This window comes from Aulonocara stuartgranti (assembly GCF_965226115.1).
Source record: "Aulonocara stuartgranti genome assembly, chromosome: 11".
NCBI classification, from domain to species: domain Eukaryota; kingdom Metazoa; phylum Chordata; class Actinopteri; order Cichliformes; family Cichlidae; genus Aulonocara; species Aulonocara stuartgranti.
The window spans coordinates 25809548-25835834 of NC_138947.1; the positions used below are offsets into that span (position 1 = coordinate 25809548).

The window sequence follows — 26287 nt, forward strand, 5'->3', positions numbered from 1 at the left end:
TAGTTTTCCCAGAAGTATTTTGGCAATAAGATATGTCCTAAAAGGCAATGCAAGAAGCTAATATGATCTTACTGTTATTGCTTTTCGACGGCCTCATCAACAAAAGCAAAATGCACTCGAGATTGAAACGTAATAAGACAAAAGCACTTGTGGCCTGCCTTCAGTCAATAACAGAGACATAATAACGACCTCTGTCTTATGAATCAAATTGGAGTGACGGGGTAATAGTGCTAGTGCAAACAATTGTGAAAATAAATCACAGTATGTCCAGAATATATTTGTACTAGACTTTTCAAAAACTACCATTCAATGCATAATGATGTATACCGAGTCTTATTTCAAATTAAGTACCCTTGTAGAGCTAATAGTTTGCTTCAGTTGTTTTGATTAGATTAACTTCACCTTACTCTGCGACCTTGTATTTGAAAGCACGGTGCTACCATTTGCACCTGACAAGTGGCAGTACATTGTTAACAATAGATTTGGGTTGCCAGTCAGTACAGAGGTGCAATCCCACATAGTCACTGTCATCTGGGATCACAGCTCCACAGACATCAAGTGCACTGTTGACAAAAAAAAACCCTTTCACTCCATTGAACTTGAGTCCTTTTTCCTTTGAGTGTTTGTTTACATTTACAGCACAGTGTTTGATTTTCTCCCCTACCTGGATAATTTATATTGACCACTGTGAAGCTTCTATCCAAGAAGTCAGAATAATTAATGTTCAACTGCTTTGCAGGACATCATTAACAGCCACTTTTATGTTTGTTTATTGCACAAAATATTTACCAGCAGTACTTTCTAAAAGACTCAAAGAGGGAATACGAGTAGCAGAAAAATATGTATGGATAAATATAGCAGCAGTGACAGACATAATGCTATGCCTCAATGATAGACCAAGCAAGAATGATAGCACAGAGTGCACTATAAATCAAGCTAAATGAAGTTACATTCAATTAAGAACTTACACTGAGTCTGACTTCTGCACCAGCAATCACAATCATAAAGAGATTAAATGCAATGCCACAACTGAAGACAAAGCTTATGTGCTCAACGAACAAACCTATCATAAACAGTAAACATTCAAAGAGTGCACAGCCTTTGATGAGACGAATTATGGAAGTTGTATTCAATTTAGTTTTATACAGATAGTGTCAAGTCTGCTCAAGGCGCTTTATAGTCAAAGCTAAACAACCGACAATATTCGACAAGTGACTACAGTTAATATACAAAGCTTGCCTCTTTGCCTTACCAAAGAGCCAAGAGCCCCAGGTAAACTAATAACCAGCATGAAATGTACACTGTGAATTGTGAGGCTTTAACACTAGACAAGAGATGATCTAAAATTAAAAACAGCAGAGCGGACCTCTCCAGCTAAGCTAAGCACTTATGAAAAATTTAAAATGTATCACCTTTAAATGTTAATCACAGTAACTAATCTGAACTCATGTAGTTAGAGAACCCACGCTAATTGAGGCATTTTGTTATGGTAATACTAGTGCTCCTGAGATGTAATAGACCTGAAATATTTCCTCAACAAAGTTTAATCTTGGCATTTGGTTTCAGAAACTTAGGTGCTACCAGAAAAGCTGACCAACCAGTCTCCAGTGCCTCTAGCTGAAGCACAGTTGAACTTGTTTAAAATTTTATTCTCTATGTCTAATTATAGAACTGAATGTGTACCATCTCATCTCATCCTTTTTTTGTTGTGAAGAAATTACAGGCAATAGCACTATACTCTCACCTTCATAGAAGATCTTGAAGCCACTGTTTGATCGACTGTTATCGGTGGTAAAGAGCAGATACAGGAAGTTACTACTGCTGAACAGGAACTGAGGGACCTGGGTTCCATTAAAAGAGCCAATCAGAGGAGAGAGCAGATTGGGACCATCGTGAACCTCCAGGAAGTCATAACTGAGCTCAGTTTGAAACCTTAAAAGTTAAACAAAAGGACAGATGGACTTTAAGTATACATATTTGTTAAAAAATAAATTTGGTTACCTCATACAGTTTGGTAAAAATGTGACAATACTGAGGTAATAAGGTAAAAACAAGAAGTTATAACCACTTAAACATACAGCAATATCCCTGTATTTTGTACCAACAATGGTTGAGCTGAGTAATATTACACTGAAACTTTTATATTGAGGTTAATAAGGCCTCACAAACTGAGCGTAGTGATGTGGAAACTTACAAGGCAAAACCAATTAGTACCAGTATAGAAGGTCTAGCAGTAAGGTCTAGTGATTTACTCGTTTTCTTAACAGGCAGGAGCAATATAATGATAATATCAGTGTATTTGATTTTTTTATACTGGCTTTAAAGTTGTAATAACCTGGTGTTTCCAGATGTAACCAGTCTTGATACGGGTCATTGCGTCGTATTTACTTGATATTTCTTTTGTAATTAAGTCACTTGTTTTTATCCCAATATTAACACAGTATTACCAAGCTGTAAAAAGAAAATGTAATTTCTTTTACAGAAAAACATCCTAATTTTCTGCAATGGGTAAAAAAAAAAAAGCGCTACAGCAAAAATTCCAATAATTGGAACAGTTCCTGGAAATGTGACATTGCTATGCATCTGTTGCAACCTTCTTAACCCCCCCATCAAACAACTGGGATCAACACAGATATATCTGTCAATATTATTGACGTTTCCTGACTGAAATTTATGCATTCTTATCTCACTGATATAAGAAACTGTGAAGATTGCCTCGAGTATAGTGCCATCATAGATGTAATGCTTCAAACAGGCATGAGAAACCCTGTGCTCATTTTAAGTGAGGGAAGAGGAAAAGAGGGTTAATTTTATAAATAATAAAACAAAACAAAAAAGTCACAGTAAAGGCAGCCCTTTGAAAAAGCAACAATTATACAACATGAACGAATGAATGAATTTCATGATTTCACTTATTAATATTAAGAAATAAAGATTTCAAACCAAGATTTTCCCTTTCCTTTTTTCCCCACTTTCTTTTATTGAAGCTCTCTCAGGAAGTGAGCAAAGCGGGTAAGCAAGATAAAGGATTACTTGAGGCTTTCAACACTTTTGGAAACTAGACCAAAGTCTGTTCTTCCTCCTCTGACTTTCTATTTCAAACTCAGAGGCTTCCACAGCCAAGGGGAGCCATTTATGTTTGTGTACATGTCCTGTATATGCATAAACTAAAGGGATATATACATGAGTGTCTGTCTGCATGCAGGTATATGACTACTGCAGCACAATATGTGATTATATTACACCAGGAATTAAGTCCTTTTCCAGATTTTGTCACTCTACATGTGTCTTTGTTTCAGTGGCTGACTTGTTGCAGTACTGTCATACAGACCTGTCAAAGCTAATCTTGATGGAGCGTCCCGGCTCGGCCTCAATGACCCACTCACAACTCAAGGAATCTTTGTAGTAGCCTGGCCACCCGGGGGAGAGGATGACACCAGATGGCCCTGAGTAGTGTCCTCCACAAGGAGCTGGAGCAGTGGAAGGAGTTTTAAGGGGGCATAAAGAAGACAAAGAAAGCAGGAGAGGTGAGGAGAGGAGAGGAGAGGAGAGGAGAGAGGTAGAAAAGAGAAAAAAGTTGCTTTAAAGATGATACCTCTCGGTAATCTGTTCATACCCACATGAAAAATATTGAAAGAAAACACTTATAGGATGAGTCACCAACGGCCTGGAGTTACAGATACCTGAAAATAAATCTAGCCCGGTTTAGATGGACTGAACTCCGTGTTCCACACTAACCCACTCACTTTTTTTTTTATCATGTTTCTGTTCTTTCTTTCTCATCCCAGTTCAGCAGTTAACTTATACTCATTCACATAATTGTTAGCAATTACAATTTAATTACCTTCACATTTGGGAATGAGTCCACTCCACATCACCTTGCCTTCTTCCAGATGGCATGTGATGGTGTCAGCTCCCTGTGTCTTGATAAAGCCATCCTCGCAAACAACAGAGATGGAGCTCCCCAGCTGGAAACTGTCCCCAAAGCGCCTAGCGTTCAACGGTATGCCAGGGTCAGGGCACTCATTATGCCCAAAAGCTTGTAATGAGAAGAAAGGGAACAAGATCTAGTGACAAATGCTCTTGTGTGAATGAGAAATTGGGTCTTTGAGTAGTAGAGAGATAAGGGAAATGGATGTAGCTGTCCGTAAGAGAGGAAAAAAGAACATACAAAGGTCTGCTCTATACACGTAGGGTTGACAATAGCCTCTGTCTTTAAAGCTTGTTGAGAATTGCACCGGAGGAAAAGCAAAAGAATTACAATGGCACTGCATAGGCAATAAGGCATCTGAGTTAAGCACTACCTCCACAGTACTAAATGGCGCTTTTTGTTTATAAAGGTACTATTAACCTAACTTATGCTGCAGCTTTTCTGCTCAAATCTTGACTGGAAAAGCTGTGCTAGGGTTACACTTATTAAAACTCAGCTGTAATCTGCCAGTGGTTTTATTAACCTTTTTTTTTAAAAATATTTGTTGTCCATTGCTTCAATGAATTGTAATGTGTCCTTGTGTGTTATAAAAGATGCCTGCCAAGAAATTATAACCATTATTATCAGGAAAAAACATAATTTCTAAAAGAGCAACAAGGACGACAATAAAGCTCTGTGACTGAGAACACGCTCATTCACATAAACTACAGGTTCTGCTAAACTTCATTCCTCTTCTATTAATACAATTAATTTGCACAGTACGCTTAGTAATTTTTTTTTTTGTTTGGTTAACTGCGTCTAAAAATTGTACAAATTTAACAGGTCAGACAGACCTGAGACACCACCAAAAAAATCCCTAACCATGAAAGGTAGAGGGTGAATGCATTTCTCTTTCTTTTAGTTTCATTTACCCATTGATCAGCCACTTACTGCTATAGGTAATGTTGAACCCTCGCCCAGACATCGAGTGATCGGCCTGAAACTCGAGCTGCAAAACGTTGCTATTGGATGTCAGATGGGAAGGAACTTCAGCCCCCGAGAAGCGTCCCAGTATTGTGGCTCCTGACTGATCCCCATCTTTGATAGTAAGAAAGTCGTAAGGAGGCTCCAAATCAAAGTCATTGAAGGCCAAATGGATCCTGGAGCCAGGCTCAGAGATAATCAGCCAAACACAGTTAAGGTTGTTCCCGTAGCCTTCTGGATAGTCTGGAGACAACACCGTCCCCATGGGCGCAGTGAAGTTAGAGAAACAGGGAACTGTGTGACAGAGAGGGCAAAAACATCAGTTATATATCCCAAGTAAGCAATTTGTTTTACAGCAACTCTCACTGGCCACACGACATGTCTACACTGCAGAATCTCCCATAACAGGACCAGGCACAAAGATCTCTACAGAACAATGTCAGTACTGTATAAGTAGCTCAGCAAACTGGAGACAGGTTTACTCCCAAGGGTGCTGAGTAGCTTGAGAAACATGAAACTGTAAGCAGGACGGAACAGAGAACTGTACAAAAGTACAGACATATATGAATATAGGTGCACAGGAATACTGCACACTGTCCCAAAGGAGGCAGTTAAATCGAAGGAACACAAGTCTAGTTTTTTGTTATGGAGATAGGTTAGGAATGTTGTAACTACAAGGAGAGGGATGCCTTGACATAGGATGATAAACAGTAGAGTGCATGTTACCTTCTCCAGTTCAGATAAATAGTACAACAACAACAACAACCACCCAAAAAAGCAAGCTTGAACAAAAACTTCCCATTTCACACAATGTGCTGTGTGCACAGCTCTGCATGTTCAGTTAACAACTCTGTAATTATTTCTCAAATAGCCCAGTGTCATTGTGAACCTTCCAAGCACATAAGTAATTGCTTATCCGGTGTCATTAAAAACAAGTATGGGACTCACATATGCAGATGGGGATATTAGCTGACCACTGATTGTTGTTCTGGCAGGTTATCATCCTTTCCCCAATGAGCTCAAATCCAAATTGGCATTCAAAGCGTAAAACATCTCCATTTAAAAAACCAGTTCCCTCTTGATAGCCATACAGAGGTGTACCGGGGTCGCCACAACTCTCTTTGTCAATTTCTGTGGAGAAGAGAAAAGAGGGGGACGGACAGATGAAGTAAGTGAGAAAGAGAGTGGAAATGGGAGGGGGAGAGCAGAGGATTACGTCAAGGAAAGTAGTCTGAGATAGTTTTTTTTTTTCTTTAAGATTATCTGTATAGGTGCAGTTGAAGAGTGTGGAAGTTGGGTTAAGAAAGTTTTTTTAAGAAGTGGAAAGATAAAAGAGTGACAGATCGGCAGGAAGGCAGACAGGAAAATAAAATTGCTGCTTTAGTGAGAGACAGTCAGAGACAGACATGAATACAGACAGTGAGAGATGGCATCAGCACAATAGTGTGTGTACCTTTGTAGTTGATCTTGAATCCAATTGAGCCAACACTCTCATCAGACTGGAGGTGAAGCCACATCTGATGGGACATGCTGACAATTAGGTCTGGGACAAAGCTCCCAGTGAGCCTGCAGATAAGACAAACAAGCCAGTGTGGGATCAAAATTCACTATTGAGAGATTTCATTACACGTTAAGCAGATTAGAAGACAAACATTGTTATACGCAGATAAAAAACACAAGTAACTTGAACAAGTAAGCCACACTTGAAGTGGTGGAGTCATTTAACCGGTTCAAGGATTCTTTTGTTCAAGTATTTCTTTTAATGTCGACTCACAAAAAGATTTGGAAAGATTTGACTGCAATATTATGCTAAAATAATCTATCCAATGAAGTAGTTTATGAAATACTTACACTTGAATGATCGTTTTAGAGTCACCTACTTCCCCTCCATCTCCAATAGTTAGGGAGTCATACCCAATTTCTAGGTCGAATTCTTCAAAGTTGATCTGAATGACCTGTTGTAAAATACAAAGTCACTATGACAGTCTATGATTGGTCGTGAATTTGCAAACAGCAAAGCCCTCCTTACACCATTCAATAACATTTGAGAACACTCTACTGAATGATATATATATAAAGTAAGCCAGCATGGTATATTGCAGATAGTTTATGAACATTTGCTGAGAAGTCAATTTTCTGTCAGCAGTTTTTTTTTTCAATACATTTCAACAAAACCATGAAGCTGAAAGTCGCCATTTGCCTGTGGAAGCTGTTTACACTGAAGGGATTCAAACAGAGAGGTCTCCTGACAGACATTGCTAACCCCGCCAGTCAATGTTATTCATTGCGTTCATTTAAATAGGCCAAACCCTCTCAATCAGATGAGCAGTTATTCTAAAGATTTATTACCAAATAAGCCACCATCTAATTTTTATGATATTCATAACATAGCTGCTCATTTCCATAACTTGCCTTTTGGGAAAATGTTGCTGAAGATATTGTAGCTAAACTGCAAAAGGCAGGCGTACACAGAGAAACTCCATGTAATGTCATATACATTTGCACAGGAGGACAGCTCAATGTTTGATCAAGCAGAGCTATAAAAGCTGAAGACGCTTCCTTCTATTTTCATAATTCACATAGCTGCTATAACATACAATATATTCTGGTACTTTAATCAAATATCCACAAACTACCCGAAAACTTAAATCAACAGTGGCGTTCGGGGAAATAGAGGGAAAATATAAAACACAAGTCATATCAGATTTTTGACTTTTTATAGGAAAAGGCTTATAGAGTGAATGTTAATGGGGATGTGCAGCATAGACAAAGGACACCGCAAGCATCCTTCAGAGCAATATAGAAACTGACAGCAGCATCACTTCAGAACACAAATCGAATTTTAAGAACCAATCAGAGTAAAGCAAACTTAAGCATATGAAATTATTAATTGCCTGTCTGCATTTACCCTTGAGATATCTTTGTCGGCTGTCACTGGTGAATCTTTTTACCCCCTTAACAAATGTACATAGCGTCACAAAAGATGACATTTTTAAAGATCAAACTGGCAACAGCTGCTTACACTAATAATCATGTCTGCTGCAGAGGCATTACACAAACATGCCACATTATCTCAGCCTGCACTTTGCCTGCACGGATTAGTGATGAAAGGAAGGATGCCGTAATGACACCAGTGTCACATCTGTTGATGACAACCATATGATGGCCGCTTGCTCATCCATAGCCTTCGTTCTTTTGGCCATGGGTTGGGCAGCGTCTGCACAATATGTATGTATAACAGCCTCATTACGACACGCAAATAAGCATAATTACCATAATAACACTAATGGACCAAGTTTCAGTGCCAAGTCAATGGCTTGTTTGCCTAGGAGAGTGCACAGTGGCACAAAGCTATGGCACTTGCCAGTCCTAGTGAGTTCTGAATGAGCGTCAGTTGGTTAGTTATTATTTATTAGCAGGAAAGTACTTAGTCGACACCCCTGTGTACATGGCTCACTGGATAGAATACCAATAGAAAGACAAATTTATGTAGGAGAGCAGTAATGACCATTTGGAAAACAGCTTTGACCTCTTCACTTTGGGGAAAAGCTGGTCTCAATCAATCATTATTTCTCCCCATTTCCGTGACCACAGATGAATGAAGCGAATCGCTAGGCTGCCAACAGCCACAGTCAAGCTGGTAATCTAGTGAGAACCGAAATGCCATCCACTCCTGCAATGTGCATTAATGACAGAAAGTAAAAATGGAAATATATGCATATTCTATGTAGCCCCTCCTAACTTGGATAACCCTGGAAAAAAACAGATGCATATAAAACACAGATCCAAAAATTCCAAGGAAATACGTCGACAAATGCTCTACAGGGAAGGAACTATTTTCACAGAACAAATGTAATGGTGCTCAGGAGCAACAAAATAATGTGTTTTTTTTTTTATAAAACTAATGAGGGAGGTGCAGTGCAAAGAGATTACTCAGAGGTAAATTTTACAAGTGTTGGTCTACTATTTATTACCTTAATGGAATTGCAGGTTGGCACTACACAAAACCTTTACTCTTATTATTGCAATCATGAGCCTCACTGGGCTTCTAATCTTGACCTTTTGTCTATTGCATTTATATTTTGGAAGTAACTGCTTTGTTCCAATGCGGCGGTGAGCAGAGAAAGGTGAAAATGCATAGTTTTTGTGATTTACTGTATCAGAATTTACCGCTATTTTATTAACACAGAAAAATGCGGAAAAAAGCCAAGATAACAAGACTTGTCACTACTGAATCCTCACCTCAAACATCGACTGCTACGGTTACCATTGTAACAGTAGTGGTGGATGTTTAATGGACAGTGTACAAGTTCTCCTACCTTGTTCGGATCACTGGCAGTGATGATCCACACACACTGCGAGTTACTCTCATATTGGATAGGAAAGTTAGGGGATGTAAACGTCCCCGACGGTCCCTGTAGATTCGACCCGCAGGTTTTCACTGCAACAGTATAAGAGGAATATCAAAGCAGAGAAGATATACAGCCTGTGTAACTTTTTTGGCACTTTAAATGTTTTGCTGTTATCACTGACTTGTCTGAAGTGCGTTCTGCAATATGACGTGACATAATAACCCCCAACGTACACGAGCAATACAGAACCATCGTGAGAATCATGAAGAAAAAGGAGTCCTCCAGCACAGTGTGTGATCCCCACTGAGCCCTGATCTTAACTGAGACAGCTCAAACTTTTCTAGTTCATAAAGTTCTCCAATCTGGAACGCTGATTTAAAATCTCTCAGTAAGTGTACCTTGGAGAATTGGTGGAGCTTTAAAGGCAAAAAGGTCAACCCAAACATTTTCATTGTACTTTCAGTGACCAAAAATTCAGGCCAAACGGCATTTTTACATATTTATCATTTTATACTTGTCTGTGTATATAGAAAAGATATAAAGATCTGTGCTGGACACACAGCATAAACATCACTAAATGACCCATAAAAATTAATTTCAACTTCACAATAAATATTGATGAAAGTGGCGCTCAGAAGGCAGAGTAATAACTCGTGCATTGTAATGTGACTGAAAGGTAATATATTGTTTGCACAAGTAGAGAGGAGGTCTATTAGTCACATTTCCATTAATCAAATTCTAAAAGGTGCTCCAGGTATTATGAAACACAGAAAAACAGTGAGGGCATTTTGGAATGGAAAAGCAGAGTGTAGCAGAAGAGGCTTTCATACATAATTAACAGCAATGAACTTTCCTCTATCTGCATGGAGCATATATCCAGAGGCACCGCCTTAATCAAACAGTTTTATTAGCTCATCGGAAGCCCCGCTCACCCTTGCAGACGGGTCTGTGGTCGCTCCAAGCAGCGAAGACTTCGGCAACGCGCTGGCAGGTAATCGTTTTGGAACCCTGCAGCACATGGTCTTCATCACAGGTAAATTGAGCAGTTGCTCCGATACTGAGAAGATAGCAAACACCATTAATGCCCGAAAAAAGCAATCAATTCCTCAAAAATGACTCCTGATGAAATATCAAATTCATTATTTGTTTCAGGTCATTCATTTACAAAGAAACGAGTATATGATGCAGTAATGCGAGACAATGACAATGGACTTGTACTGTCACAGGTGACTACACTGGGCTTCCCTATGCACACATAACAGGATAAGACTGAAAAAAAAATCAAACCATGCCACATAACAGAACAAAGAGACTGAAAGTTGATCATATTATTTTCCCTGTTATCTTTTTCCTATGCTTGCTAAATGGGCACTGAGACAAATTAAATTGCACAATATTAACAAGAAGATTATAGCCAACAGACTGAGAATCTACTAAAATGACAGTAAATAAAGCAAAGAATGTTTGAAATCTGCAGCAGGTGGAGAATAAACTGGTTAACACTAGTTTATGTGCACACCTGTTGCTGACTTAATAGATTGTGACAGTAAAAACTCAGGACATGCAGTCATGTGGCGCAAGTTATAATACTGAAAGCGGAGCACTCATTTCAATATCCCTCAGCACACATCTGCACATACGCTACGTATCCTTCACTCAAGCTGCGAAACAACAACTCACCTGAAATCGGAGCCTATCCGTTTGCCGTTTTCCGGCTCCCCTGGGTCAGGGCAGTAATTAGACACCTGTTTGATTCCTCCTTCATTCACTAAGCAGAGAAGACAGGGACCAAGAATACTGTGAGAGAGACACTTGAATTGCTAAAGCCCAGTGTATTCAGACAACACCCACTGCAACAGCAAGCACCTGAATAGCCGATAACCCTGCATGTTCAACAGTTTTTGCTTTCACGAATCATAAAGTTCTGACACTTGACGGTTTGACCTCATCTCGAAATGTCAGAGACTTTTAACTAACAGCTTTTTTTTCAGTGCTGTTGTGTTTTGTGATATTACAGTGAGTGGCAAGGGTAAACGCAGCACTCTTACCTGAGCTAAACAAAATAGAGGAAAATCTATCTGGATCCAACAGGCACTAAGAGGATTAAATAACCTTCAACTACCACTTGCAGGAGCAACAATAATCACTCAGTCAGACTCTCCATACATAATAATAATTTGCGTAGACTAGATAAAGCCTTGGAGATATGGCTTATATTGAATACTGCTTTTACCATGGAAAGAATGCAGAGAGGCGATTTAGAGGCAGGAAAACAGCTTGTGTGTTCTGACTTAACAAGCTCATGTTCCCCTTACATTATGATCCGTACATCAATGTCTGCATGCACTGGAAATTAAACTCATGAAATATGTAGCTGCATAATTATCACTGAGGTCTGCTGCAATGTTTGCAACAAGACATCACCCCAAACACACACAGAGACCCTTCAGTTTTAGCGTGCGGCGCTCTAATGGCATGTTGCTTGCTTTGAGGAAGTTCATTCGTTTTTGAACTTAATCGCCACAGGTTATAATGTCGTTATGAGTTCAATTATACAGAGTAAATCCACAAGGCATACAGTACGGAGCATTCTCCTCGCAGTCTCTGAAATGATATACAGTATTGTCTCATAGAAAAGACTTGAGCTCACTGCATTATTCATGTCTCCATGCAGTGCAGAATCTATGACACATAAGGCAATAAAGATTACAACCTGTTATCATCTGAGTGTTTAGCACACTGTTGAGTTAGAGGGAATTCTACTCCAGATTTATGTTAATGACAGAGCTCCGCGAGCAATTAGAATGCATTTACTTCGCTCTAAGTGTACACAAATCATCTGACAAGTGAGTGGTCACTCAACCTTGACTACCGCTATATGTGTAGATCACATAGTGCATGGGCTTAAGTCTGTGTAATGTGTAGCTTACATAGAATAGAATGAGACAGATGGAGTTTTGTCTGACAGAAGCTGATCATGTTTAGTGGTTTGCTGCAATATACCTAACTAGGGCTGATCTAGCTCAGTAAGTTTCTGGCAGGGGAGGAAGTCCTGGGCAGCAGGGGAAATAGGTCATCAGAAAGAAAAAAAGACTGCACTTCTGCAAAATCTAGTACTGTAGCTTAATTCCTTCATCGAATGAGGCAGCAAAAAAAGGGGGGGAAGCGACAAAAAGAAAACAAAGACCCAGAACACAAGCCCTCCATAAACAAAAAATCCAAACAATGAAAACAGTTGCATAAGAAAAATAAAAGACTTACTCAAAGACAGTTTGTTAGTGTTGTCCTTTCCTGGTAATAATTTTACCCCTCTGGATTTAAGCTCTCCAGAGCTTTTCACTGGTCGAGAGCAATAGAAAGAGTTCATTAGATAAAAGAAGTTACAGTATTAGATGTGAGAAGATACAGTACAAGTGTTTCTTTCTCTGGATAATACTTGGTCCTATGAAGAACATCAAACTGTAATTGCTTTTGCTCAGCATCATCTTATCAAAAGGCATTAGTCCGAAGGGTATGGTGCAATCTAAAGGGTTGCCCTGGCAATTCAATCAAACCTAGATTATATATTTATTTGTTTATTATGTTTGCCTGTTGATATAACTCACACATTTTAAACGGTGGATGGAAATTGATTGGTCAGAGCGGATTTAATGGTTATAGCTTGTAGTGGGGACACACACACACACCATGCAGAATCAAAAAGCCGCCCCAGGACTGCAATGCTACTTATCTAAAGAAAGTCTAATTAAACACAGCAGGGGCCAGATTGCAAACAAAAGCCAGGTGATGCAAGTGGCTGTCATCATTAACAGAACAGCCATGAGCGGTAAAATGGTGTATCAAGCAAAAACCAAGCAAAAACAAGGCTATTTGAATTTGAAAGTACTGGAGCAATGCCTCTCCTCTGAATTGCACTCTAGGTCAACTGGTTCTTTCCACACAAGTACAAAAGAAAGGAGGGGAATCTATTTGCTGATTCGATGAGAACTAATACATGCTTTTAAGCACACTGCTCAATAAAACCTCTAAGTGCTTGTCTGTTTAAAAATATCTATGTTCATATGAAAACTCATAAAAACTGCTTGACCACTACATAGTAATTAAAAGGAGAGGACAAAGGTGACTTTTCATGCACCTGAATGAATGCTTGTCTTACATTTACAACGATTTGCCACATGCATGTTATTCAATGTTTGTATAGAGCTTTATAGTGAACAAGCAGATTTCAAATCTGTTTTAGGGCTACACTTCGAGGCTAAGTATATGCAGCAAATAGTCCATGCAGCACATACACTGACTTAAAGTCAGGCTATAAAACAATGAGAGTGTACGAGACTATTGAGCTGTAGTATTGCGAGGGTGAGAATATATATATACAGTATTTATCTCTCAAATATTTGATTAACAAGGCGCTTTGAAGTCATTGATTTAAAGCAGAAAAAGCCTTCATGCCCTCTACAGAGAATATTAATCAAAGTGTTTGATATTCAGTTAACAAAGATCAAAAACATGTTTTGTAATTACAGTGTGTTTTTCCTACGATGAACCCTTTTGTTCATGTAGGGGGCCCTCTATTACGATGTGCAAATGAAGCAATCATGTCTTACCTTGATACTGAGCCCTGAAGCCTTTGTGGCGGTGGTTGCTCTCCGTCACAAAATGCAGTCGTAACCAGTTTTTGTTGCTAATGATGGGTGCTGGAATATTCATTCCAGTTAGCCTGTGTGTAAACAGTCAAACAAACAAGAAAAACAAGAGAAAAAATGTTGCTTTTTAATTTAATTTACTCCCTGTAATAAGTGTTAGTTAATGAGCCCCTCATAAGACACCTATTTACAGTATATACATTATATTATGTCTTTATAGGGCATTTCCATATGGATTAGGAAAACCATGAATAAAAAGCTGTAATTTTTCTTTTACGAGATTCTTTATGAGAATGGGAGATCTGCAGCGCACCAGCTATAGGGATGGGCCACTGAATGAATCATCTACTACTAACATCTGCTAATTATGTCATGCCTGGAGAGAAAAACTGTGATCTTAAAATAAAACCCAACAACGAAATCTAAGAAATCTGGCAGTAATTTGACTGTGTATATAAATACATATGTAAGGGAGTAAAGGAAAAATCAGCACAAAGAGTAAATGTGAGGGTACCTATGTGCACACGTGCTGTCAGTGTGCTGTGGTGGTGTTGCAAAAACTAGTTTGCATGACTCAAAGTTTCTGTGTGTTTTCACTACATCTGTTTTAGTGTCTTCAGCTGGTTTTAGATCAGAGCTTTTATTCTGTGCTTGGCCACAGCATCAGGGATGCTCTATAATCATAGAGGCTTGTAGCTGCTGGACCTTTTCATTTCTCTGGCTAACCAGCTGTTTTTTTTCTATTGCTCTGTAATCACTTCACCATGCTCTGTCATATTGCAGTCAATAGCACACAATGCCATTGTAGCTATTAACCAAGGGCTTGGGACAGTCGAGCCCTGTGCTTCCAAATTGTCTCTCTCATGAAAAATAATGCGTTTCACACAAACCCACAGTTTATGTGCCTGCATGTGTGCCCACCCAGTTGCATGTCTTAAGGTGTGTGGAGTCATTTTTTTTTTTATTAAGGTTTGGCTACGTAATTTCTTTGGCATTTACTACCGAGCAACCTAAGGGGCAGTAATAATAAGTAAAATGAAAAATAAATGAAAGTGACAGTTGGAAAAAGAGGCAGGAACACAGTGATGTAGAAAAGTGAAAGGAAAAAGGTGACTAATTGGTGACTATTGCAGATTTAATAAATGCATTAGTAAGTCTACTTGGCATTTGATTTCTCCTTACTTTGATTACACCTCTGGTCCCTGCTGTTTAAACGTGACCTGCCTTACCTCAGACTGAAACATGTGTCAGGCAGATTACATGCTGCTGAATGCTTTTGTTGTTCTTTGGTTTTACTTTTTGTTGATGCACAAACTAGATGAATTTTTTGAATACTGACCTCTTTAACCCAAATTATCAATCACACGGGGAGATGATGGCAGCTTCAAGAGGGAAGTTAAAGGGTGATTGATTTTCACACAAAGCTGACCTTTTATCGCAATGCGTCATTGATAAAATGCTAATGGCACTAATATACAGGCAGAATGAAAAAGAGCAACTTTCAAACAGCTGTAGGAGAAGACTTTGCTGCCATGTTTCTTGTAGCGAAACTGCGAATTATTTAAAAAAAAAAATCTGCTCAAAGTGTGTAAACAACATAGATCGATATAACAAAATTATACCCATCCAGAAGTAGCGGTGAGGTTACAAATTTAAAGCCCGTGGAAACAAATATACTGTTGTCACAAAGGGAGAGTTGGCAGACAGAGGAAAACATGATCCGCCATCAACAGTAAATCAAGGCTTAATGGCACCTTGCAGATATCTTGCTCCAGTGAGTATAGTTTTTGCAAGAATGTGCATCAAAGTCAGTAAGCCATTCTATTAAAGTTATGCAATAACTCCCTGCTATAAAAAGAAATGCAGGTACATTGTGAAAATACATTACATGTATTGTGATGTGGTTCCTGCGATGCTTGGTTTGCACACTCCCTCACCACACGCTCAAGCTGCTGTTCCCAGTGAGGACAGACACCCAAATGAACACAAACGTGCTCACAGGCTGAAGGCTGCCAGAGAAGAAAAGCCTCGCAGCATCTTAATTTTCTTATGTACCTATATGTGAGTTTTTGTTTTTAGGTTTTTTTTAGTTTTTTTGCAGAAATATTGAACATTGTATCCAACTAACATATGTATATGTGTGCAACTACTGATGAGTATATTATCTGCATTCTATTATTTCTTCCATTTTTTTTTTTATTGCACTTGTCCTTGTTTGTCCAGTTAGCGATACATTTTTTAAGAGCAGCCAGATGCTTGTGCCAAATAATTCAGTGGTACTTTGCAAAACATTGATGCATGTCACAGGTATTCATTAATGTAACTGTCATTGAAACAAATAAATAACTCGGATGCCCAGTCTCCTTAAGACAGACGAGAACAAGTGAGTGCTGTCTACTGTTTTCTCATTCTACCTCCTCAAATACAGGCAAAGTGAAAAAGATGAGAAAATCCAACGGGGATAAAAATGGATTCGTCACATAATGCACTGCCTTTCTATCTCTGACTCACTCAGGCTGCTCATTTTATGCGATTGATTTTATCCAAAATTTACATACTTTGTATTGCTGATTTGGGGCCAAGACCTATTGTTTCATAGGTTTGCAAGGCACTCATGACTAAATGACTGAAATGTGCATGATTTGATAAGACAGTGCTGAAGGGAACATGGCAGTTTTATCAAAATACTAACTTAACAGGTCTCAGCGTGGTGGTACTTTGGCCAAACGTGGCCCAGAGGCCATGGCAATGAGCTGAAACCTCTGGGGTCTTCACTTTCTTTCACAGAGTTGAGGGTTAGATGTTGGTGTACCACAGATAATAAGCGATCAAACTTATGAAAAAAGGAACTCCCGGGTGATTTTTATCTTTTCCTCCCACATATGTTTTATAAAATCTGACAGCAGGGAGTAGTTCTAGGAATGTTTTATGTGATAAGGGAGAAGCCGTTGCTCTCCATCACTTCCGCTGCTCCCTCATCAGTTACAGCTCAGGAAATGAACTCAAGCAGATTGGCGCCTGTTGGCCCGCACCACACTGGTTTCTCATAACAGGATTGGTGTATAACCGGCAACTATTCACATTAATTGCTTAACCTGGTATCTTTCTCTGAAAAGCATTTAGCTGCTATGCAAGACTATATTCGGTGAACCAAGAAGGAAGAAAAAAAAAATCTACCCGACTGATCAAAGACTGTAACAGGACTCAAACTGTGAAAAAAGTAGATGTTAAAAAAAAGTAATTTAAGAGTATGCTCTATAAGCAAAAACTGTATCTAATATTTGCAAAGCCTTGGAGGTTTTATGCTCTGTGTCTACATTTGGAATAATGACTGACGTGTAATCTACAGCTTGTTGTTTTTGCCCTTTGTGAACAGGGCTGAACAATCACATTAAAGGTCAGAAGAATAACAAAGAACTGCTTTCTTTGGCTTTGCCAGACTCCACTGTTGGTTTTTGTCAGATTATTTATTTATTTTTTGCGTTTGTCTATTTTCATGGTGATTGATGTGTATCCTCAAACTTCCCCAGCTTGATGGAATCAATAAACTCATTTGCAGAAATCTGATAGAAATCTTCAATTGATAAACGGATAAAAGCTGGTAAGAGGTGTCAGGAAAACACATGTCATTCCTTGGGTCTGGAAATTGTGGATTTCCAACCATCCTGTAAGTCTATAATAACGTCTACATTCACTTACAGGAAGGTGGTTGACAACAATGGGTAACTGAGAGGTTTTTTTGTTTTTTCAGTTTATACATGTGGAATTACAGAGATGTGGAAAATATGAATTGATTTGAATGTGAATTATGTTTCTCTGACCTGCACTGTCTTGGGTATAATGCAGGACTTATCCAGGATTAAGGTTTCTAAATTTGACACTACTTTTCGGTGATCACATTTATATTCATGCTATATTCGGATATAATAACCTAATATTAAAATGTAATGCTACAGGTTCAAGGGAGGATAAGAAGTTGGATGCCATTTCAAGTCTTTCTGCCTGATAAAAAGGCTAACAGTCAATCTTAAATCTTGCAGAGTTTGAGGTTTCAGGCTCTAAATCATTGCTAAGCAGCTGTAAACCTCAAGGGTAAATTGACAGTTTACTTGTCTCTGCCTGCAGCTGGTGCTATATGTTAGGATGTTTGAGAGTTTGCCTGTCCAATGGCCTTGCACACATTCAAAAGACACTCATAAAAGAGAGCGAGCAAAAGCAATGAATTTTATAGTCACGAGAGAATCGCTCGCACTGAATCGTGTTTGTTTGCTTGTCTGTTTGTTTACCTGGCGAAGTTGAAGCCATCTCTCTAAAATTCTTGCCCCCGCTGCACTCAAGCTCACTGGGTCCCACTTGGATTGTTGGGCTTAAAACAAGAACTCTGTCTGACAGCCTCTGACATTTGTAACGGATAATAACATCATCTTGGAGTTTCAAGTGATGCATGGTCACCATACCCAGGAGAGAAACCGCTACATATTCAATTACTGCTTTGTAAATGATTTTACCTTATAGAAAAATATAACATAACAATTTATACCCTTAAATTAATGTCTCAGTCCGCCCAGTATTTAATAGAGGAGTCTCCAAAAGGAGATATGTTCATGAGAGATTTTATCTGACATCTGATATAGTTTATTGCATATTTTTAGTTGTAAAAAATGTTTTTGCAACACCACCAAAATGTCATCTTTAATTTCATTTAAGCCAAAGATGTTATAATGTACAAAAATGTAAGAAAGCCCCTATTTTTGTTGGAAAATGTACTTGATTTATTAAAAAAAACAAAAAATGTTTATTGCATTACAAAGCTAGCAGATGTTAATTATCAGAGTTTAATGCAGGTTCTGCATGAATTTAAATTGTTATTTATTTGAAACATGGCTTATAAAAGACATGTCAGATTTACACTATTACAAAATACATTTTAATAGCATTATATATACGGCCTCTGTTAAACGCTTTTATTCTGAAGTCTGTTGTTTTACGAGCCTTGCTTCACTCATGCTCGGTATAGAAATGTGTGACACAGCACAGGAAAGCCAGCCAAAGGAGCAGACAGAGAATCCCGGCAGTGCACAAGACGACCATGATGCAATCAGGAAAAAATAGACTTTCCAAAATGTCTAATGTTTCTTGACTGAGCTTTACTGTCTGCAATAGTTCTCAAAACTGTGTCTAAAAAATATTGTTTACTGAACAGTGTCTGATGCATACACGGCAAATAATGCAAATCCTCATCCAATAAACCTCTGCGCAGTGCATCCACACATGCTGGGTGCAACCTGGCCTGTCAGCAAGCAAAATTTGCCCCCTTAATGATAGTGGTGACTTTTCCATCTTTGCCCTGTAGATCATCATCGATAGAGCTATTATGAAGTTTAATCATTTATCCATCAGCATACTAAACCCCAATAATAACCCAGAACATACATAGCTTAGCATCTTCAAGTTAAGAATTTATTGGAAATTAATAAAGATGAATAAAAATCTATCTTTTAAATGTTAATCTACAAGATTCGATAAATTTAGGAAAGTTTAAAAAATTTGTATTTATTAAGTGTTTTTATTTCTTTCGCTTAAAAAAGTTTTTAAAAAAAGGTAAGCATGTTCACTTTGGTCATCATCTAGTTTTCAGCTGGAAAGTAGAAGCCACAAAAAAAACCCCACAAAGCATTTCCAGTGGGGCTCGAAACCTTTAAAAAGGAAACATATTTCTGTCAGTGAAAGGGTTAAAATTGGTGCTTTTACACCTATGAGAAGAGGGTTACGTGATGGCCGGTCAAAACACATCAGTGTCATCCCGTATCAGCTTCCTGCCACGCTCTTCTTAGTGCGTCAACATACAATACTTAGCAGTCATCACCACACCCAGAGCACCTCTCTTTTTGACTCGGTCTCTCACTGACACAGTGTTTGCCTCTCTCGCTCTCTCTGACTCAGAATGACAACTCTAAGGGACAACAAAGCTCGCTAGCTTGATGATTGATTCGATTTTCTTTGAGCCAATTATAATTAACGCCTGGCAGGATCAAATAAAGCACAGGACAAAAAGGAGATGAATAACCTTAGCCTTGAGGTTAGGGGTTAAAACATTTTCATACTTCCTTGTTTCAGATTAGAGTGATTTCTACGTCAAACATCTACAGAAAACCAGAAAAAATCCTGTCTAAACAAAACTCTGTCAAAGATTTTTCATTCGTGTGCAATTTGAATTACAGCAACAGCAAATTTGTGAATTTATTTAGCGTTCCAGATCCACGAGGCATATTTAAAGTCGTTTATTTTCCCAACAACTGTCTGTGAAAATTCATTAAAGGCATATTTATCACTTCTGTTTCCAACATGCGGCTGTTTTTACAAGCAACATTCTATAAAATGCATAACTATGCACATAAACAAGGCTGCACAGATGTTTCAACAGAACATCTGTATTGACCAATATCACCTTCTTGACTGCCATCAGCTTATCCATAAATAATATCACAATCCCCGATGGCAGAGGCCAGTGTTTTGTTTTTGTTTTTACATGTGGGATCTAATTTCTTAGATCTGTATTAAACTTGTTAACTCGTTAGCAGTAAAATGGTTCACTTATTTATTTATTTTTACAGATTTCTTTGGTTGCTGGCAGAGAAGGGAGGGATGAATGGCAACAAAAATGAATAAGCAATAAGCAGAAAATGGCCAATTGGCTAAATTGATATTTTCAAGCTTATATCTCCCCAGGATTTCACAATCTCTGCATCCTAAATAACAAACCTTTGTTCCTTTGCGTGCTGTAAGATGTCAATAGGCAGCCCAGTTGTTATCAGAAGAACTAAGAAAATATCTTGAGGCGATACAGCTTCATCTTACTATGCATCAACCTCTCTTTGGAATAAACTTTGAGTTGCAAATCTCTTGCAGTCTTTACAGCTACAGTCTAAACTTATTTATTCTCAGTTCCCATATCATTTTTGTCTTGTTTATAATAAAACTTTGTCCAGTTATTGTATTGCACAAAATTGCTTAGCTGGAATTTTTTTTAAAGTGAATTAAATGTGATCTGATTACTGTATTAAATGCCATTGTCGTGCCAAGTGTATGTATAAACTAAAGCTTACATTTTAGATCACCTATATGAAAAACAGAGGCTGCAAAATAGTGCAAAAGTTCATTACAGACATTCAAATCTTTCTTTTTTTCAGTATATGGCCGCCTTTATTTATGGTGAGACAGATTTCCTGGGTCAGGTTGTGTTGTTCTATCATTCTCTGTGAGTTACCCCATTAGATGTTTAAGTAGGGCAACATACTAGGCCAGGTCACAGATTTGCTTTCTTAATTCTTTACAACCTTTAGCACAAAGCCAGTTTAGCTCACTGGATTGAGCAAGCAATCCATAAGGGTAATGCAGAGGCTGGGTTTGAATCTCCCCCAAGGGCATTTAATGTGTGCCTTCCCCTGGTCTCTCTCTCAGCTCTCCTGTCTTGGCTCTGCTATCCTATTTCAATAAAGGCTAAAAGCCCCCAAAAATATATTAAAAAAGAGAACTTTAGTATGATGTTGGCAGTGTGCTTGGATCATTATCATGCTGGAATATTCCTTTTCTGCCAGTCTTCTGGAGACTGGGAGTCATCATGTCAGCTAGTATTTTGCTATATCCACAAGCATTCATGGCACCATCTATCAATGCCATCTCCCCAACACCTTTTATACTTGTGCAGCCCCATATCATCACACTCCCACCTCTGCATGTCACTGTCAGAGCTATGTGATGTGGCTCGTCTGGTCCTCAGACAAGCCACACACACACACACACACACACACACACACACACGGTACGACAGCACAGCACAACCATTTTGTATTTAAAATGCTTGTGTGGGCTAAGGCCAGTGGATGAATTTTAGCAGCCACTGCTTACACAAGCTTATGAGCTTATAAGTTAAAGGGAACACTTACCACTGGTATATCCTTCGATTTAAAACTATTCTTGGTCTGCTCCCATTTTACTTACTGACACGCACTTGCGCTGAATTCAGAAAAAGGGTATTCAAATTCCTTCCTTGCTGCAAATTCAACTGAAACTTTCATTTCATTCATTTCATTTCATTTATTTATTCATTTTCAGGCACAACAAATACCTATATTGAACATAAAATACCCAAAACAAAAAACAAAACTTGCCTGAAAAAGGAGTGGGACGAAGAAAACTTATTAAATCCCACCCCTATACTCACTCATCAACAAAGAAAACCAATAAACTTCCCGCAGCTACGCCCATCATTGCATACAGACCCATCAACAGCCCCGGGCAGATACAAGCATCTAAGCGGCAGCTCGCAACCAACAATTAGAGCCTTCATAACTGAATACAGAATATATAAATTATAAATTGCATTACCACAGGTAACAGGCAGTAATAACTACAAGTAACAGACACACATACATATACATACATATATATCTACACACACAAGTACATATATGTACATACATACGCACACTTTATTTTTTATTTTTTATTTTGGAATCCATACCAGCAATGGTAAGAGGACAGACATTACAGAGCACACTAAAACCCATCATTGAATATACTGTGACCAGACCAACTGTTTGTAGAGAAATTTAAATCTATGAATATTTTTGCATTGTTTCAATTGTAAACTCAGACTGTTCCAGATTTTCACACCACATACAGACACACAAAAGCCTTTACGGGTTGTTCGAGTTCTGGGTAATTTGAATTCTCCAAAGCCTCTCACATTATAAACCTTTTCTCGAATTTCAAATCTAGTTTGTAAATTTGCCGGTAAAAGTTTAGTAAAAGCTTTATACAAAATTATGGATGTATTGTAATTAACCAGATCCTGGAATTTAAGTAACTTTGCCTGAAGAAAGAATTTGTGAGTATGATCTAGATAACCAGCCTTGTGAATAATACGCAGTGCTCGTTTCTGTACTGTGACTAATGGATTAGTTGTATTTTTATATGTATTTCCCCACACTTCCACACAATATGTAAGATATGGAAGAACCAGGGTACAGTACAGAGTACGAAGTGCATCTTTATCAAGGAATTGTTTCACTTTGTTCAAAACTGCGAGGCTTCTGGAAATTTTGGTTTTTATGTGTCTGACGTGGGGTTTCCATGAAATTTTGTTATCAATTATAACTCCCAAAAATTTGTTTTCACTCACATTATCAATTGGTACACCTTCAATGATAATTGGTAATTCTATATTATATTTTAAATTACCAAAAAACATTGCTTTAGTTTTATTTATATTTAATGATAATTTATTTATGTCCATCCATTTTTTTATTAATTTTAGCTCCCTGTTTACAGTCATTACAAGATCAGTATAATCATCGCTACTGAAAAATATGTTGGTGTCATCTGCGAACAGTATGAGTTTAAGTACTTGAGAAACATCAAAAATATCATTTATGTATACATTGAAAAGTTTTGGTCCCAACACTGACCCTTGGGGAACACCACATGTAATACCAAGTTTCTCTGAATGGTAATGCCCTATGCTAACATATTGTTCCCGACCTGTTAGGTAACTTTTTAACCAGTTACCAGCTTTCCCTCGAATACCATATCTTTCCAATTTATCCAGTAAAATTGAGTGATTGATTGTGTCGAAGGCCTTTTTGAGGTCAACAAAAATACCAACTGCATATTTATTTTTATCCAGTGTATCAGTAATTTCTTCTACTGCCTCAATTATCGCCATTGAAGTGGTTCTTTGCGTTCTGAAACCATACTGACCAACATTTATTATTTGATGTTTTTCAAGGAATTTTTCTAATCTTGAATTAAAAAGTTTTTCTAGAATTTTTGAGAATTGAGGCAGTAGAGAAATAGGCCTATAATTGGTAAAACTGTGTTTGTCATTACTTTTATATAGTGGTATTACTTTCGCAATTTTCATTTTTTTTGGAAAACAACTGGACTGAAATGATAAATTACAGATATATGTTAAGGGACTAGCAATATTCAGAATAACCTGTTTAACTACAGACATATTTATGTCATGATAATCCATTGAAGACTTACTTTTACATTTTAATGTGATATTTATTACTTCTTGCTCATTTGTAGCTGAGAGGAACAGTGAAAAGGGATTTGATTTTATATTACTGATATTTTCATTTTTATGACACGGGATGTCCGCTGCTAGTTCAGGGCCAACATTTATGAAGAATTTATTGAACCCATCGACAATATTACTCATGTTGTGATTTTCACCATTTGCATCAGTAAAATATTCAGGATATGATGTTCCAGAAGATCCTTGTTTAATTAAGTTGTTTAACACATCCCAAGTTCCTTTTATATTGTTTTTATTTTCATATAATCTTCTTCTATAATAAAGTTGTTTGCTCGTTCTTATAATATCAGTCAATTTTTTTAATTAATTCACTATATGCTTTATATCTTTGTTCCACTTCTTTTGTTTTTACTTTGATAAACTGTTTATACAGATTGTTTTTCTTTTTGCAAGCATTAATAATTCCTTTTGTGAGCCAAGGACTTTTTATCTTTTTTTTCTTTGTCATGTGTTCGTTTACAGGACAATGTTTATTGTACCACATAGTAAAAATATCTAGAAAATTATCATAAGCCTTGTCCACATCTGACTCTTCATACACCGAACTCCAATCTTGTTGTGCTAAATCGAAATTGAAGGCATGAATTGCTTCTTCATTTATTGTTCGCTTTGCTATCATGATCTTGGTATCTATTTTTTTTAAATCACAGTCACACAAAGTAAAAACTGGTAAGTGGTCAGTTATATCACAGACAAGCAGACCACAATTAATTTGGAAATCCATGACATTAGTAAAAATGTTGTCAATAATAGTGGCGCTATGTGAAGTTATTCTGCTTGGCTTTGTTATTGTTGGATATAGTGATAAGCTGTACATTGTGTCAGTAAAGTCATCAATGGCTTTTAACCTTGTTGGATTTAGCAAATCAATGTTAAAATCACCACAGATAAATAGTAATTTTTGGTTCACCGAAGCAAACGTTTTTTCTATCCATTCATTAAAAGTGTCAATACTTGAACTGGGTGTCCGATATATACAACTTATTATAACATTTCTCTTTTTTTCATTCATAATCTCAATAGTCAAACATTCCAAAATTCCATCAATAGCCATAGACATAGTTGTTACAACATTATATTTTATAGAGTTATGAACATATATAGCAACCCCGCCGCCCGCCTTATTTAATCTATTCATGTATTTTAAATCATATCCATTCAAACAAAAATCTATTCCTTTATCGACATTGAACCAAGTTTCAGTGATGGCTATAACACTAAAGGGGCGAGAAAATTGTTGCAAATAGTCCTTAATGAAATCAAAATTAGAGTACATACTTCTGCTGTTAAAGTGAATTAATGAGAGCTTCCCGTCTAGGTTAATTTCTTTTTCATATTGTTCCTGAGTGAAATAATTACAATTTTTAACAAAAGAAGAGAGAAAGTTACTTTCAGAATCTATTTCTGGATCTATTATATTATGCTCCTTATATTCACAATCTAGATCAATTACTTTCTGTTGAAGAACTAATTTCAACGTGTCCATGTCATTTCCTGGTGTAATTGATACATTGGTGTCAGTTATACTTGTCCAGATCCTCCATGTTCCTCACTATCAGTACTTTTGCCTCTTCTGGTGTCCCGTTTAGCTTAATGAAAATCTTACAGTTTGTTACCCATGTATGTTGTATTTTACCGTTCTTCTTCAGTGGCCTTGCCTTCCTCGCGATGTCTGCGTTTTTTCGTGTCAGATGCTCATTAATGAAAACGTCCGTGCCTTTCAGTTTGCGTCCTTGTTTCAGCAGTGCGACCTTGTTCTTCCGATTGACAAATCTCATAATGATGGCCGGCAGTCTGTCACTCCTCCTGGGCAGTGAGTGACATGCTTCTATGTGCTCCAGGTCCATCTCTATCCCCTTGCTTTGGAGGAAGGACGCCACCTGTTGCTCTACCGAGCGGGTCTCCTCGTCGCTGTGCTCCCCGACGTTCCCGGCCACCGCGCGCGCGTACGAGCGCGGCTTGATTTTAATACCGCTGATGACCACGTCGTTCGTACGGGTGTACTGCTCCAGCTCATCCACCCGCCGCTCGAGATCCATGATCCGTCTGTCCTTCTCGGCATTTTGGAGGCGTAGCTGTTTTACCTCCTCCAGAAGCCCCAGAAGCAGCTCCTGCTGTGCCCTGACTGCGGCCACGTCTCCGCACAGCGCTCCGAGGGAGGTTTTAATGTCCTCAACCTCCTCTGGTGTTGGGCCTTTCTTGGGTGGCATACTGAAGCGAGAGCACGAGGCGGCCACCACGAGGGACCCGGAAGCGGAATTTCTGATGATGGCGCCTGGCTAGGCCTGCT

At 38.1% G+C, this 26287-nt stretch overlaps 1 protein-coding gene across 1 annotated transcript in view; it reads right to left on the reverse strand.

The window, feature by feature from the left end:
• Positions 1-26287, reverse strand: part of LOC309717712 (CUB and sushi domain-containing protein 3-like) — a 245739-nt gene that overhangs the window by 138838 nt on the left and 80614 nt on the right. Inside the window, 12 exon segments of the mRNA XM_082552492.1 lie at positions 1745-1932; positions 3332-3470; positions 3845-4039; positions 4862-5188; positions 5843-6025; positions 6348-6460; positions 6746-6849; positions 9214-9335; positions 10179-10303; positions 10927-11014; positions 12508-12585; positions 13854-13966. Coding sequence (XP_082408618.1) covers positions 1745-1932; positions 3332-3470; positions 3845-4039; positions 4862-5188; positions 5843-6025; positions 6348-6460; positions 6746-6849; positions 9214-9335; positions 10179-10303; positions 10927-11014; positions 12508-12585; positions 13854-13966 — 1775 coding nt within the window.